Source organism: Carettochelys insculpta, chromosome 2 (assembly GCF_033958435.1).
Source record: "Carettochelys insculpta isolate YL-2023 chromosome 2, ASM3395843v1, whole genome shotgun sequence".
Lineage (NCBI taxonomy): Eukaryota > Metazoa > Chordata > Testudines > Carettochelyidae > Carettochelys > Carettochelys insculpta.
Window position 1 is genome coordinate 281,576,034 of NC_134138.1, and position 13,174 is coordinate 281,589,207.

General features: G+C 53.5%; 1 protein-coding gene across 8 annotated transcripts in view; it reads right to left on the reverse strand.

The window, feature by feature from the left end:
* Positions 1-508: 508 nt before the first annotated feature.
* The window catches only part of DRC11L (dynein regulatory complex subunit 11 like), a 153,073-nt gene continuing 140,407 nt past the window's right edge, over positions 509-13,174 (reverse strand). For 6 of the 8 annotated variants that reach the window (XM_074985411.1, XM_074985410.1, XM_074985408.1 and 3 more), the window contains 5 exons: positions 12,938-13,137; positions 12,668-12,754; positions 9,931-10,108; positions 8,093-8,331; positions 509-7,451 (listed from right to left, as the gene is read on the reverse strand). In XM_074985411.1, coding sequence (XP_074841512.1) covers positions 7,347-7,451; positions 8,093-8,331; positions 9,931-10,108; positions 12,668-12,754; positions 12,938-13,137 — 809 coding nt within the window. In that variant the 3' untranslated portion in view covers positions 509-7,346. The remainder of the gene's footprint in view (positions 7,452-8,092; positions 8,332-9,930; positions 10,109-12,667; positions 12,755-12,937; positions 13,138-13,174) is intronic. The other 2 variants (XR_012644119.1, XM_074985409.1) reach the window with 2 other exon arrangements.

A 13,174-nucleotide genomic window follows, 5' to 3' on the forward strand; every position in this document is an offset into this window, starting at 1 on the left:
GGGCCCATAGAGAGGTGCACCCCCCGCCGCCCGCAGCAGGAAATTCCACTGCCAGGCTTAGCTGGGGCAGTACAGTGAATATACCTCATCTACCAAGGGGAGTAGGCTGGGCAGGAGTGGGGAGCAGGAGACATGGGGACTGTGTTCAACAGCTTCTGCTCCCAGGCAGGGAAGAGACTCTCAGGAGAGCCCTCCGGCTGCCCCATACTCCACTCTAAGCCCCGTAGCCCCAGCAGTTTGCTGGGGGGGTGAGGGACCAGCCCCCCCTCTGTGCAGTATCCAAACTGAGCCCCAAGAAAGTGAGGAAAGCAGTTCTCCCTTGCTGCTTCAGAGCAGAGAGGTGCAGTAGTCACAGTGTCCCAGCAGCTCTCCTGTGCCATCCGTGATGATAATCGTTCAGCCTCATGGATTTGCTCCAGCTGTATATCACATTAACTCTGTGCAGATGGCTAATGTGGTGGCCTCCAAGAGGGCCCCCAAAGACCACACAATCAGATAAGGTTTGAAGGTTTATTGTTAAATGAAGTAGTGGCAGTCAGCAGATTCTACCAAACCTCTGTGCATACCTACCCCCTGACAATGGACTCTGCTCAGCCAGTGACTTGGGATCTGTCACTGCCCCCTCAGCCGGACCAACACAACTCTTTGGGTAACACTTTTATACACAAACAAGTGACACATCATTCCTCCTCCGTGCCCTAGCTACCACCCTTTACTTTACATCAGGCTTCATCACTACCTGTGTGGTCAGTTTAGACCCTGTCCTGAACTGGGGTGGGTCTGTTCCTGTTACCTGTGGGTGCCAGGGGAGTGGTGGTGTTGGTACCCAGATGTTTCTTAATTAAGTGTTCTGTTACATTCCCACTGGAATGTGTTTATGACCTGTGCTTGGTTCCTCTTAGTGTTTTACACCATTAACCCGTCTGTTCCAGATTCTGTTAGAAAAGCCTGTCTCTTGCTCATGGCTTAGCATTAGCTCAGTCTTGACCATTGTGCTTAGGCCATAGGCTCACAGCAGGCCTTTGATATATGGGCTTATGTTTCATGCCCTCATCCTACTACACGAGGTTTCCATGGAAACCACAAGGGCTTTAAAGGGCTTTTTCTCTTTGGTTAGGGTCACACCAGAACACAGCAGCCATTTCAGAGATGACCCGGCCTCTGCCATGGCTCCCCCCCGAGTCAGAAACTGCCCCCCCCGGAAGGTATCCCTGTGGCCCATGTTGCAGAATGGCTTCCTGACCTGGCCTACTCCGGATGACTCTGCAGCCTCACAGGGCAGGAACACTTTTTTGCATTTATTGCTCTCATGAGTTTTCTCCAAAGTAAAAAGATGGGAATGGGAACAGGCCTCTATGAAGCATCCAGGAGCTTGCCTGGGCTCTGCTTTGCTGCCTAGCGGTTCACACACCCAGCTGACCTGTCAGGCCCTCCTGGGCTCCTGGCACCTTTAGCTGGGACACCACAAGCTGAATAAGCTGTGCATGCAGCACCAGCCAGTCTGAGAGGGGAACAGCCACTACTGGTGTACCTCTAGGTAAGACAACACAGACAATTCTGCTTCAAAGTGCACTTGGAGCCATCTTTCCTCCCACATGATCCTGATTTTTGAGTCTCAGTAGCTACATCTACATGTGAAGCCTACATCGAAGTAGCTTATTTCAATGTAGCGACATCGAAATAGGCTATTTCGATGAATAACGTCTACATGTCCTCCAGGGCTGGCAACATTGACGTTCAACTTCGACGTTGGGCAGCACCACATCGAAATAGGCGCTGCGAGGGAACGTCTACACGCCAAAGTAGCACGCACCGAAATAAGGGTGCCAGGCATAGCTGCAGACAGGGTCACAGGGCGGACTCAACAGCAAGCCGCTCCCTTAAAGGGCCCCTCCCAGACACACTGGCACTAAACAACACAAGATCCACAGAGCCGACAACTGGTTGCAGACCCTGTGCATGCAGCATGGATCCCCAGCTGCAGCAGCAGCAGCCAGAAGCCCTGGGCTAAGGGCTCCTGCACACAGTGACCATAGAGCCCCGCAGGGGCTGGAGAGAGAGCGTCTCTCAATCCCTCAGCTGATGGCCGCCATAGCGGACCCCACTATTTCGATGTTGCGGGACGCGGATCATCTACATGTGCCCTACTTCGACGTTCAACTTCGAAGTAGTGCGCTATTCCCATCCCCTCATGTGGTTAGCGGCTTCGACGTCTCGCCGCCTAACGTCGATGTTAACATCGAAATAGCGCCCAACACGTGTAGCCGTGACGGGCGCTATTTCGAAGTTAGTGCCACTACTTCGAAGTAGCGTGCACGTGTAGACACGGCTAGTGAGCGCAGTGAAACAACCCAAGTTTGGGTACACACAGACTCACAGCAGTCCAGCGCTGAGCAGTCAGTCAGCAAAGGTTCTGTAAATGCATTTCAGAAACTCCAGTTGTTTGCAGTGCTGCTGAAGCTGTTTGGGTCTTAGATATTCCATGGGGCGGGACTTGCCTCTGTTGGGGACAGGGACAAGCTTTCAAGCTTACACAGAGCTCTATCAGGTGCCTCATCAGCGCTCATCTGCCTCAGCACCTCATCCTGTGTTTTACACTCATGTTCCTTGCATGCCTTTCTCTCCCGTTTGTTGCATACGATCTGTAACATTGTTCTGCTCCAGGCAGTCAGCTGTACTCTGTCAGTGAGGGCGGATTGTACTCACTGAACACTTCACCCTGTGTATGTTCCCTTTGCCTTCAGATCTGTGCTAGCCACAGTGATGGAGGGTCTGGGGGAGTGGGTAGCAGAGTCAATTGCAGCTGCATAGGGGAAAAGAAATCAAGGGTAGACTTTAGAGGAGATACATTGTTAAACCTAGACGGTTAATACTTTTACAATGAAAGTGGCATTGTTCTGCACAAAAGGCACATGTTATGAACAAGGTCAAATTTCTCAGTTTAAGTTCCTATCAGGCAGGTGGAAGACACAGCATAGCGCAGGGCAGAGGGACTCAGTTTGGTAGCAGACATGGTAAGCAACAGTTTGGGATTCTTGCTCTTTTACTTCCGCTTTGAAAACAAGTGGCAGAATGCTCACAAAGTACAGCTTCCGGCTATCTTTAGGAGTTTGCGTTTGCAAATGGGAGTGTGTTCATGAGGGGCCCTGCAAAGAGTAGAAGATTGGGCAGGGTTTATAGGGCCTCACAGAGTCAGGGTGTGGTCACCCCCATCACCACCCCAGCCTGCAGATTGCAACTCTCCCTTCTTACAGTGACCTGCAAAGGGGTGGGGGTGGGAAGAACCTGTTCTCCGGGATAGTCCCGTTAAGCCCTTGACAAACAGAGCAGCAAACTTGGGGTCATGAGTTTTTAGGGATAAGATTATGGAGTTGGATTGCCTGAGAGCTATCAGTTACAGATCTTCCCCTATTTCATCCAGGCTGCCATATGCAGTATCAGTCTTCTCCAAGTCAGAGAGCAGGGTAGGGAGCAGATGCTCACTGAATGTGTCCAGAAGCCTGGATCTTCTACTGCAATGACTTGTGCTGCAATGATATCAGATCACTTACTGCTGGCTTGGCTTTGGAAGGTGTCCTACTGTGGGGGAAGGAATGCACCCAAATGCACTCAGGGAATTGGCAGAGGTCATTGCTGAGTCTCTGGCCATTATCTTTGAAGACTCTTGGAGCTCAGGAGCAGTCCTGGATGGCTGGAAAAAGGCAAACATAGTGCCCATCTTTAAACAAGGAAAGACGGACAATCCAGGGAACTGTAGATCGGTCAGCCTGACCTCAATGTCTGGGAAAATAATGGAGGGGATCCTCAAGGAATCCATTTTGGTGCACTTGGAAGAAGGGAAAGTGATCAAAAGTAGCCAACATGGATTCACCAGGGGCAAGTTGTGCCTGACCAGTTTGACTAACTTCTGACAAGGTAACAAGCTCTGTGGATGTGGGGAAGTCAGTGGATGTGAGATACCTTGACTTCAGCAAAACTTTTGAAATGGTCTCCCACAACATTCTTGCCCATAAGTTAAGGAAGTACGGATTGGATCTGTGGACTATAAAATGGACAGAAAGCTGGTTTGACAGTTGGGCCCAACGGGTAGTGGTCAATGGCTCAATATCTGGATGGTGGTCAGTTTCAAGTGGAGTGCTGCAAGGCTCGATTCGGGGGCCAGTGTTATTCAACATCTTTATTAGTGAGCTGGATGAGGGACTGGATTGCACCCTCAGCAAGTTTGAAGATGACACTAAGCCAGGGGGAAAGGCAGATAAATTGGAGGGTAGAGATAGGATCTAAAGTGACCTGGATAAATTGGAGGACTGGGACAAAAGAAATCTCACGCAGTTCAACAAGAAGTGTGGTCCTGCACTTGGGATGGAAGAATCCCAAGCATTGTTATAAGCTGGGGACTGACTGGCTGAGCAGCAGTTCAGCAGAAAAGGACCTAGGGGTTATGGTGGATGAAAGGCTGGACATGAGTAAACAGTGTGCCCTTGTAGCCAAGAAGGCTAACGGCATATTAGGGTGCATTAGGAGGAACATTTCAAGCAGATCTAAAGAGGTGTTTTTCCCCTCTATTCAGCACTGGTGAGGCCACATCTGGAATACCGTGTCCAGTTTTGGGACCCCAGTATAAAAATGTTGTGGCTGTGCTGGAGCAGGTTCAGAGGAAGGCAATAAAAATGATTGAGGAGCTGAAGCACATGATCTATGAGGAGAGGCTGAGGGATTTGGGCTTTAGTTTACAGAACAGAAGACTGAGGGGTGATTTAATAGCAGACTTCAACTTCCTGAAGGGGAGCTCTAAAGAGAATGGAGAGAAACTGTTCTCAGTAGTGACAAATGGCAGAACAAGGAGCAACGGCCTTAAGTTACAGAAGGAGAGGAGTAGGTTGGATATTAGGAAAAACTACTTCACCAGGCGGGTGAAGCACCGGAATGTGTTGCCTAGAGGTATAGTGGATTACCCATCCCTACAGGGTTTTAAGTCCTGGCTTGACAAGGTCCTGGCTGGGATGACTCAGTGGGGGTTGATCCTGCTTGAAGCAGGGGGCTGGACTAAATGACCTCCTGAGGTCCCTTGCAGCCCTGTGATTCTATGGAATAAAGCAGGCCTTCCCAGAAACCTTCTGAGAAAGGTCGAGGAGTACTTCTATGAGAGCTTTGTAGAGATGTGCATGGGGGAGTCCTGCTCCATCTCCAGACACATTAACAATTTTTTGGGGGAGCGCCCAGTGTGTCGGCAGTGTGGCCATCACTGTTTCCCTCTGGGCAGATGGAACAGATAAAAGCCAATTATATTTACCCACTGTAGCATGATTACACATGTTAGCTCAGCAGAAGTGTCCTCCCAGCCATCAGGGTTCAGCAGCAATAAGTCCTAGGAGGTGCTTGGCTCCAAAGTTGAAAGAAGGCCCTGGCTGTCACTGAGAGTGGATCTTCTGCTCACCTGCTGAATATTCGCTGCCTCCTCATATACAATTGCCTTCTTGCTGTTGCCTGTGGCTTCCAGAAGAGTCATGTGGGAGATATCCTCAGACAGCTTTGGGGCAGTGGTTGGGCGTCTCCCTAGAAGCCCATGCAGCTGCTCATAGAAGTGGCATATTTGAGGTTCTGAGCCAGACCATCTTCCTCATTTGTCTGCTGACAGGCCTGCATGAGTTCCTCTATTTTTATGTGGCTCTGCTCGTTATCCATACTATAGCCTTTTTCCACCATGCCCTTTGCAGTTTTGGCATAGGTAGCATCTCTTTGGCTGCTTGAGAGCTCTGTATGCACAGATTCCTCTCCCCACTTAGCACTCAGATCCAGTATCTCTTGCACACTCCATGCAGGAGTTCATTTGCAACTCTGCAAATTCATGGCCAGGTATGCTGCTGAGCTCGCCATGCTGGCCAAACAGGAAACAAAATTCAAAATTTCCCAGGACTTTTCCTGTGTACCTGGGAGCGCAGCAAAGTTGAAAATGCTGACCAGAGCAGTCACATTGGGGCACTGTGGGACACATCCCAGAGTCCAAGAATATTGACTTGAACAGTGCTGTGTCAGAACTATCCCAAAGTCAAGCATGCAAGGCTGAATTTAGTATTACTCATCTTGTTAAGGAGGAATGCAGAACTTGACTTTAAATGCCTTAAAGTCAGTGGAAGGGGCTTGGTGGTAGAGATTCATTGTTTATAAAATCAACTAACTTCAACCTAAACATGTCGTGTAAACCAGGCCAGAGGGACTCAGAAGCTGAGGCAGAGGCACAAGTTGCTGTCCTGAAGAAAATGCGCTGCAAACCAACAGCAGATGGTGCCATGGCAAGAGTTTGGCCATAAGATGCCCTGACTCCTGTTTGCTGCAAAGTACAGCCCTACAGAACTTTGTTCATCTTAACTGGGCAGAGGACTGGAGCTGCCCGACCTTCCATGGCACCATCCAGTGACCAGCAATGTGCCTGGTGTTCCCCCGCTTTGCTCAGTCACACCCCATACTGCAGTCAGACCCAATGGACTGCACTAAGCTCCTCTCCTTTTGGGGCACATTATGACATCCCTGGGCTGCTACACAGCACCTGGAGCTTCTTGTATGGTGAGACCTGAGTGCCCCAGAGCTGAGTACTAGGCCTGAAGGGTTGGGGATGGGGAAGCATGGAGCACAGCACACACCCCGCCCCATGCATTTATGTGTGTTTGTCCCCAACTCGTTGTAAGGAGGGGGACACCCCTTCTCTGGAACTGGGCTCCCAGCGTTGCACGCAGGGTTCAGGGCATGGGAGCTGAGGACAGGATCCCAGAAGGACCTCTGCTAAGAGCCCTGGAGTGAGGGGCTGCCCCCATCCTCTGGAGTAGAGGCCTCTGTATGCACAGATCAGAGCTGCCTGGACTCAGGTGCCAGGGGTGTGCTCCCTCTCAGGGCTACATAAGGGCCGTGACCCAGACCATGAGCCTCCTCACAATGGAGCCAGGCAGACGGCCAATGTGCTCCTGGATAGCATTCCAGGTGTGGCTGGGAGCATGTATCTAGGCTCTGTCCCACCCCTCGTGCATCCCTCTTGCTCACCCCATATGCAAGCACAACCCCTGGGTGCATCCTGTACAGCCATATGTGCCTCCATCTGCAGAATCACACACACAACATACATCCACAGTGCCCCAGGCTCACCCCACATGCACAGACCCTCCTCTAAGCTCAGTTACCTCCCCAGGCTCACCCCACTTGTGCGCTTGCACTCTCACAGCTCACTCCCATCCCAGCATGCGCCCTTCTTTCTGCAAGAGTAAGCTGGCTTTATGGGGCTGCCCTGCCCCCAGGGCGTGAGAGCACTAGGCTGGGTGGTGGGGTGGGGGAGATGCAGGGTCCCTCTGGGAGCTCTATTTCTTCCCTTTCTTCTCCTTCCCCTTTGTCGCCTTCCCATCTGTGCTCTCCTGCACCGCCTTAAGTCGCCTCTTACCCAGCGGCGTCCTCATGTACCAGTCCTGACAAGAGGGTGTAAAGGCGAAGTGAGGTCAGTGCAGGGCTGATGGGGCGTGGGGCAGCAGGGTGCCCTTAGCGCTGACAGTTACATGGTGGGCAGAGAACACATGTTGGGGGAATGTTGGTTGAGGGGTCCCTGATCCTGTCCCAACGAGTGACAATAACGAGGGGGCCATGGACCAGGCTGGCATGGGGGGTGTGCATGGCCCATTGTGCCTGCCCCTAGTGCTGACAGTAACGTGGGCTCGGGGTAAGGGGTCCCCAGTGCTTGCCCCAAGGAGTGACAGCAACGTGGGGGCCATGGACCAGGCTGGCATGGGGGATGGGCATGGCCCATTGTGCCTGCCCCTAGTGCTGACAGTGACATGGGCTCGGGGTAAGGGGTCCCCAGTGCTTGCCCCAGGGAGTGACAGCAATGTGGGGGCCATGGACCCGACTGATGGTGGAGATGGGCAAACCCCACCATGCCTGCCCCTAGTGCTGACAGTAACATGGGCTCTGGGTAAGGGGTCCCCAATGCTTGCCCCAAGGAGTGACAGCAATGTGAGGGCCATGGACCAGGCTGGCAGAAGGGCTGGGGGAAGTGGCCCCCTGGGGTGGCAGTAACGTGGGGGGCTGGAATCCCAGCGACTCAGCCAGGCACCTGTAGCATCTTCTCTTCCTCGCTGAAAATGGGGTCAGCCTTGGCCAGCAGCTGCAGGAACTCGCCTGCACACAGTGGCTTCTTGAGCATCTGCAGGAGGCGCCGCTCAGTCAGCACCAGCTGCACGGCCTGAGCCACATGCCCCTGGCTGTAGCTGTCGGAGAGCTTGGCCAAGGCACTGACATCCAGCGCAGGGGTGATGATGCCACCATACTTCTTGATCAGGTGCTGCCAGGTCACTGCAGAAGCAATGGGTACAGTGGCAGGTGAGCGCTGGGAGAGCCCAGTCTGTGCTGGGGGAGGGGGTAGGGAGCAAGAGACAGGGCACAGCCACAGGGAGGGAGGGCTGCAGAAAAAAGACATACCCAATTCCCCCCCACTCCTCACGGAGGGAGGCAAGCCCGGAGCTGGGGGGCATCTACAGCCATTGTGGGGCTGGGCCCAGCCTGTGCCTCAGCTGCAGAGTGGGCTGGGTTCTGTGGGAGGGTGTGACATGGCTTTTCCCAGCTCAATGCTCGGGAACAGCCAGCTGGCTGGCATGGCTGTGTGGCCTGGGGCCCTGGAGCTGGGCACTCCCTGCCCTGTCATTGGACTGGGCTCTTGAATCTTGCCGTAATCTTCCCCCACCCTCTCCTGTTACCCCAGTGGCTGCAACTTAGGGTGGGGGTGAGAAGAAGGGGCAATCACAGAATGCCACCCCCAGGCAGCTTGGGGGGGGGCTCAGGCAGTGACACCCACATAGAATTGGGGGGCTCCAGGAAGCCAGGCAGTGACACCCACAGGCAGCTCGTGGGACTTGAGGAAGTCACAGAATGCCACCCCCAGGCAGCCAGGGGGGGCTCAGGCAGTGATACCCTCATAGAATTGGGGGGGCTCCAGGAAGCCAGGCAGTGACACCCACCAGCAGCTCAGGGGGAGGAGGGGGCTCAGGGAAGCCAGGCAGCAACACCCACAGACAGCTTTGGGGGGGCTCTGAAAAGTGAGGCAGCACCATCCCCAACGGTTTTGGGGGTGGGTTCAGGGAAGCCAGGGAGCAACACTCACCTGGACAGATTTTTTTTTAACTCTCCTCTTTATTATCCAAGCCATTAAATATTAAACAGTCCAGGCCCAGGAATGACCCTTGGGCGGGTGGTGGTGGTGGGGGGAGCACTAAATCCCTCCTCCTGCCTTGACAGCAGTCATTGACAATAACTCTGATTGCTGACCACCAGCCAGGTATGCACCTTCCTTAGTGAAAACTTCCCTGGTTTGCCTCTGAGAATAGCATGTCTAGAATGAAGATCTAGCACACCCGTTGCTCCCCCACTCACGTGGCCAGTTACCCTGTTCAAAAGGAAGTTAGGTTGGCACGGCACAGTTTCTCTCTGCAGGCCATGCTGGCTGCCTGAGGGCCCCCTTGCCCACCCGGTGTTCACAAACCGACTGCCCAGTAACCTTCCCCGTGTCTTTCCAGGCAGTGTATCGGGAGGGTTGCCACCTTAGTCTGCAGCTTCACACAATACAAGCAGTGCAAAGCCCAGGATTCTTGTTTCCAGGCATTGGAGTTAGATGGCTGGGAACAAGTGTCCATGCCCTCTGGAGCATCAGCACCCAGCTCTGACACCACAGCGCCTGAAAGCCCATGGTCAGCCATGCTGGAGGCGGCTCCACTTGCTCTCCATGGAGGTCAGGCCCACAGATAAACCACAGGAGGGGACTCTATAGTTGAAGCCTCCGGTACATTTTGGGCTGTGTCTGTCCCCCACAGCACTGGCAAAGGGGGAAGGAACCAGCAGCCACTGGAACCAATTTGCTGACCCCAGGACCAGCTCTGCCTGAGCCAGGCGCTCCCTCACCATAGCGGGATGCATAGTCAGGCCGGGGGATGAGGAGGATCCGCTCATAGGCTTTGCACAGTGCCTTCACATCAGCCGCATAAGGCTTGTCCGAAGTGCCAACCAGCAGTACCCGATCTTCTGGCTTCAGCAGCTTCAGGGCTTTGGGCAAATCCCTCTTCAGCCGCTTGGGGTCTGCCTGTGAGGAGGCAGCAGAGGGCAGTGACTGGTGTCAGGTCAAGCCCAGGGGTGGGAGTGCAGGGTCACAGTCAGACTGAGCGCTCAGGCGGAGCAGGGCCACTGAGGTCAGGTTGAATCCATGGTTGGGGGCAGGCATTGGATTTATGTCAAGCCATTGGGTTTATGTGTTGCTGTGTTCTGTTTTAGCTCAGTGGTTTGAGAATTGGCCTGCTAAACCCCAGGTTGTGAGTTCAATCCTTGAGGAGGCCATTTAGGGATTAGGGCAAGTAGATGTCAGAGATGGTGCTTGGTCCTGCCAAGAGGGCAGGGAGCTGGACTAGATGACCTCCTAAGGTCCCTTCCAGTTCTAGGAGATCTGTGTGTATCCTGTGTATTCCCTCAGGTGGGAGAGGGGCAAGGTCACTGGGGCTAGAGTCAGACCTCAAGGGGGAGGGGCATCAGAGTTACTGGGGTCAAGCTGAGCCTGCAAGTGAGGAAGGGTCATTGGGGTCAGGTCAAGTGACTAGGAAGAAGGCAGAGTTACTGATGTCAGCTTGAGCCCAAGGGCAGGGGGGAATCACCACAGGTCAGTCTGAGACCTTGGATTATCGGGCAGAGTTACTGGGTTAGATCGAAACTACCGGCGGGGGGGCAGAGTTGGTGAGGTCAGACTGAGCCCATGGGAGGCTGGGAGCAGGGTCGCTGGGACCAGAGCATGGTGCTTGGCACAGGTTAGGGCAGGGGTGAGCAAAGCAGGGAGTGAGCCACTCAGGGGGCACTGAAATTTCAAACAGGGGGCACAGCATTATTGGCTGCTAAATCTCAGGCTCATCCATCTCATTTAAAAAGCTGAAATATGTTACTTTTTGGCTACGTCTACACTAGCCCCAAACTTCGAAATGGCCATGCAAATGGCCATTTCGAAGTTTACTAATGAAGCGCTGAAATGCATATTCAGCGCTTCATTAGCATGCGTGTGGCCATGGCACTTCGAAATTGACATGCCTCGCCGCCGCGTGGCTCGTTCCGACGGGGCTTCTTTTTGAAAGGACCCCGCCTACTTCGAAGTCCCCTTATTCCCATCAGCTCATGGGAATAAGGTGACTTCGAAGTAGGTGGGGTCCTTTCGAAAAGGAGCCCCGTTGGGACGAGCTGCGCGGCGGCGAGGTGCGTCAATTTCGAAGTGCCGCGGCTGCCCGCATGCTAATGAAGCGCTGAATATGCATTTCAGCGCTTCATTAGTAAACTTTGAAATGGCCATTTGCGTGGCCATTTTGAAGTTTGGGGCTAGTGTAGACACGGCCTTTAATGGCGGTGTACTCTCATTTATATACTGATTAATTAAGCTTTTACATTCTACATACTTATTTTCTTACATGTGCTAAAAGCATTCTTTTTGCATATGAACATAACCAAAATTTCTGCCTGTTTGGATAATATTAGACAGGTTGGGGTAGGGGGTCCTGCTAAGTGCAGGGACGAAAAATGGGGCCCAACATAAAAAGTCTGCTGACCCCAGGTTAGGGTATCACCATCCCACTGAACACTTCCAGGTGCCCTGGCCTCTCTGGCGTGACCTGGGGCAACATCTGTATAACTCCTGAATGCTGGCTAGTAGTGGGAGGAGTGTTCGGAAAACCTGCTGTCTCCCCAGGACCTGTATGGCTGTGGGCCAGCACTGCTGACAAGGGCACATCAGACACATACCTGGGGGTGCTTTAGAATTAATGACCTGGCTCAGGGTCAAACACAGTGGAACAAAATGTGAGCAGAATCCCTAGAAAACTAATTTAGCTAATTCTTGGGCAGGGAGGGGGAAAGCGGGAGCAGCGGGAACATCCCCCAAAATCCAAACAAAGGCTGGGGGGTGTTTTCAGTAGCTAGGCCCCGCAGAGATGGGGCCAGATAAAAGGAAGCAGGAGAGACCAAGGCCACCACCATACAGCAGCCTTACAGAGCAGGGGTCCTGTATGCATTTTCCTGAGCTCACGTGGCCTCAGAGACAGCACACCTGGCGGGATGCCGACACCCAGCATGCCTGGGAACGGTGAGAACACTAAGGCAGGGACCTGGTGGGTGTGTTGTTTTGCACTCTGCTGTGCTTTACATGGGGCAGTAAGAGTATTAACAAGTTAACTTCTGTGCATAAGACACAAGTGGATCCACTGCTCCACAGCTGCTGTGTGCCCCAGAGCGTTACATGGCAACCAGCAGCTTGGCACTGCAGGCAGCGCGTTGGGAAAGGGTAAGTGTGAGCACAGCGAAGTCTGAAGGGTCAGCGCTGTGCTCAGCTGAGCAAGATGGCTGGATGATGGCTTTTAGCACTTGGGGGGGCATGGGTGCACACTGAGGCCTGTGCCTTGAGACTGTGCCTGGAGACCTGAAAATTGGGGCAGTGGCTGCACCTCTCAGATGCCAGGGGCTTAAAACGCTCCAGGATCCAGTGCAGCAGAGCCCTTGACTCCCTGGCAGCAGCCCTCATTTGTGGCCAGTGGAGTGTGAGTGAGGCTCTGTGACACCTTCCCCATGCCTGCGAATCCTGGACCCCTTCCCAGCAGCCCTCAGCCTCAACTCTCACCTGCTTCTCTTCCTCTGGCACTTTCTTGTAGAATGTCTTCTCTGCATTCCCAACCCAGATCACAGATGGCTGCATCAACCTGGCCACCTGAATGCCCCAGATAGAAGCCTTAGGTGGAGCCCCCAACCACAGGGAAGGAGAGGGTTGACCCCAGCCCACTAGACCCAGAGAAGCCCCCAACTAGGCCCAGGTGAAAACATGCCCCATCCCTCCTTCAGGGTCTGAGTTCTGCCCTGCCCATGGGAGGAATGTCCCGCATCCTGGCAGTACCTTGAATACCATGTGCATCAGCATGCTGAGGCCAGCCTTCCCCGGGTACTTGCCCACCAGGTTGTCTGGGGACAGGTCAAAGAGGTTGGCACCCGTTTCAGTGCACACAGCATGGACCAGCATTTTCTTCCCAGTTCCGGCAGGCCCAGCAAGCAGCACAGACTTCACCAGCGGCGCCAACTCACACACTCTGGGGGATCCTGGGGGCAACAGGGCGGAGAGAAGGGTTCTGCTTCA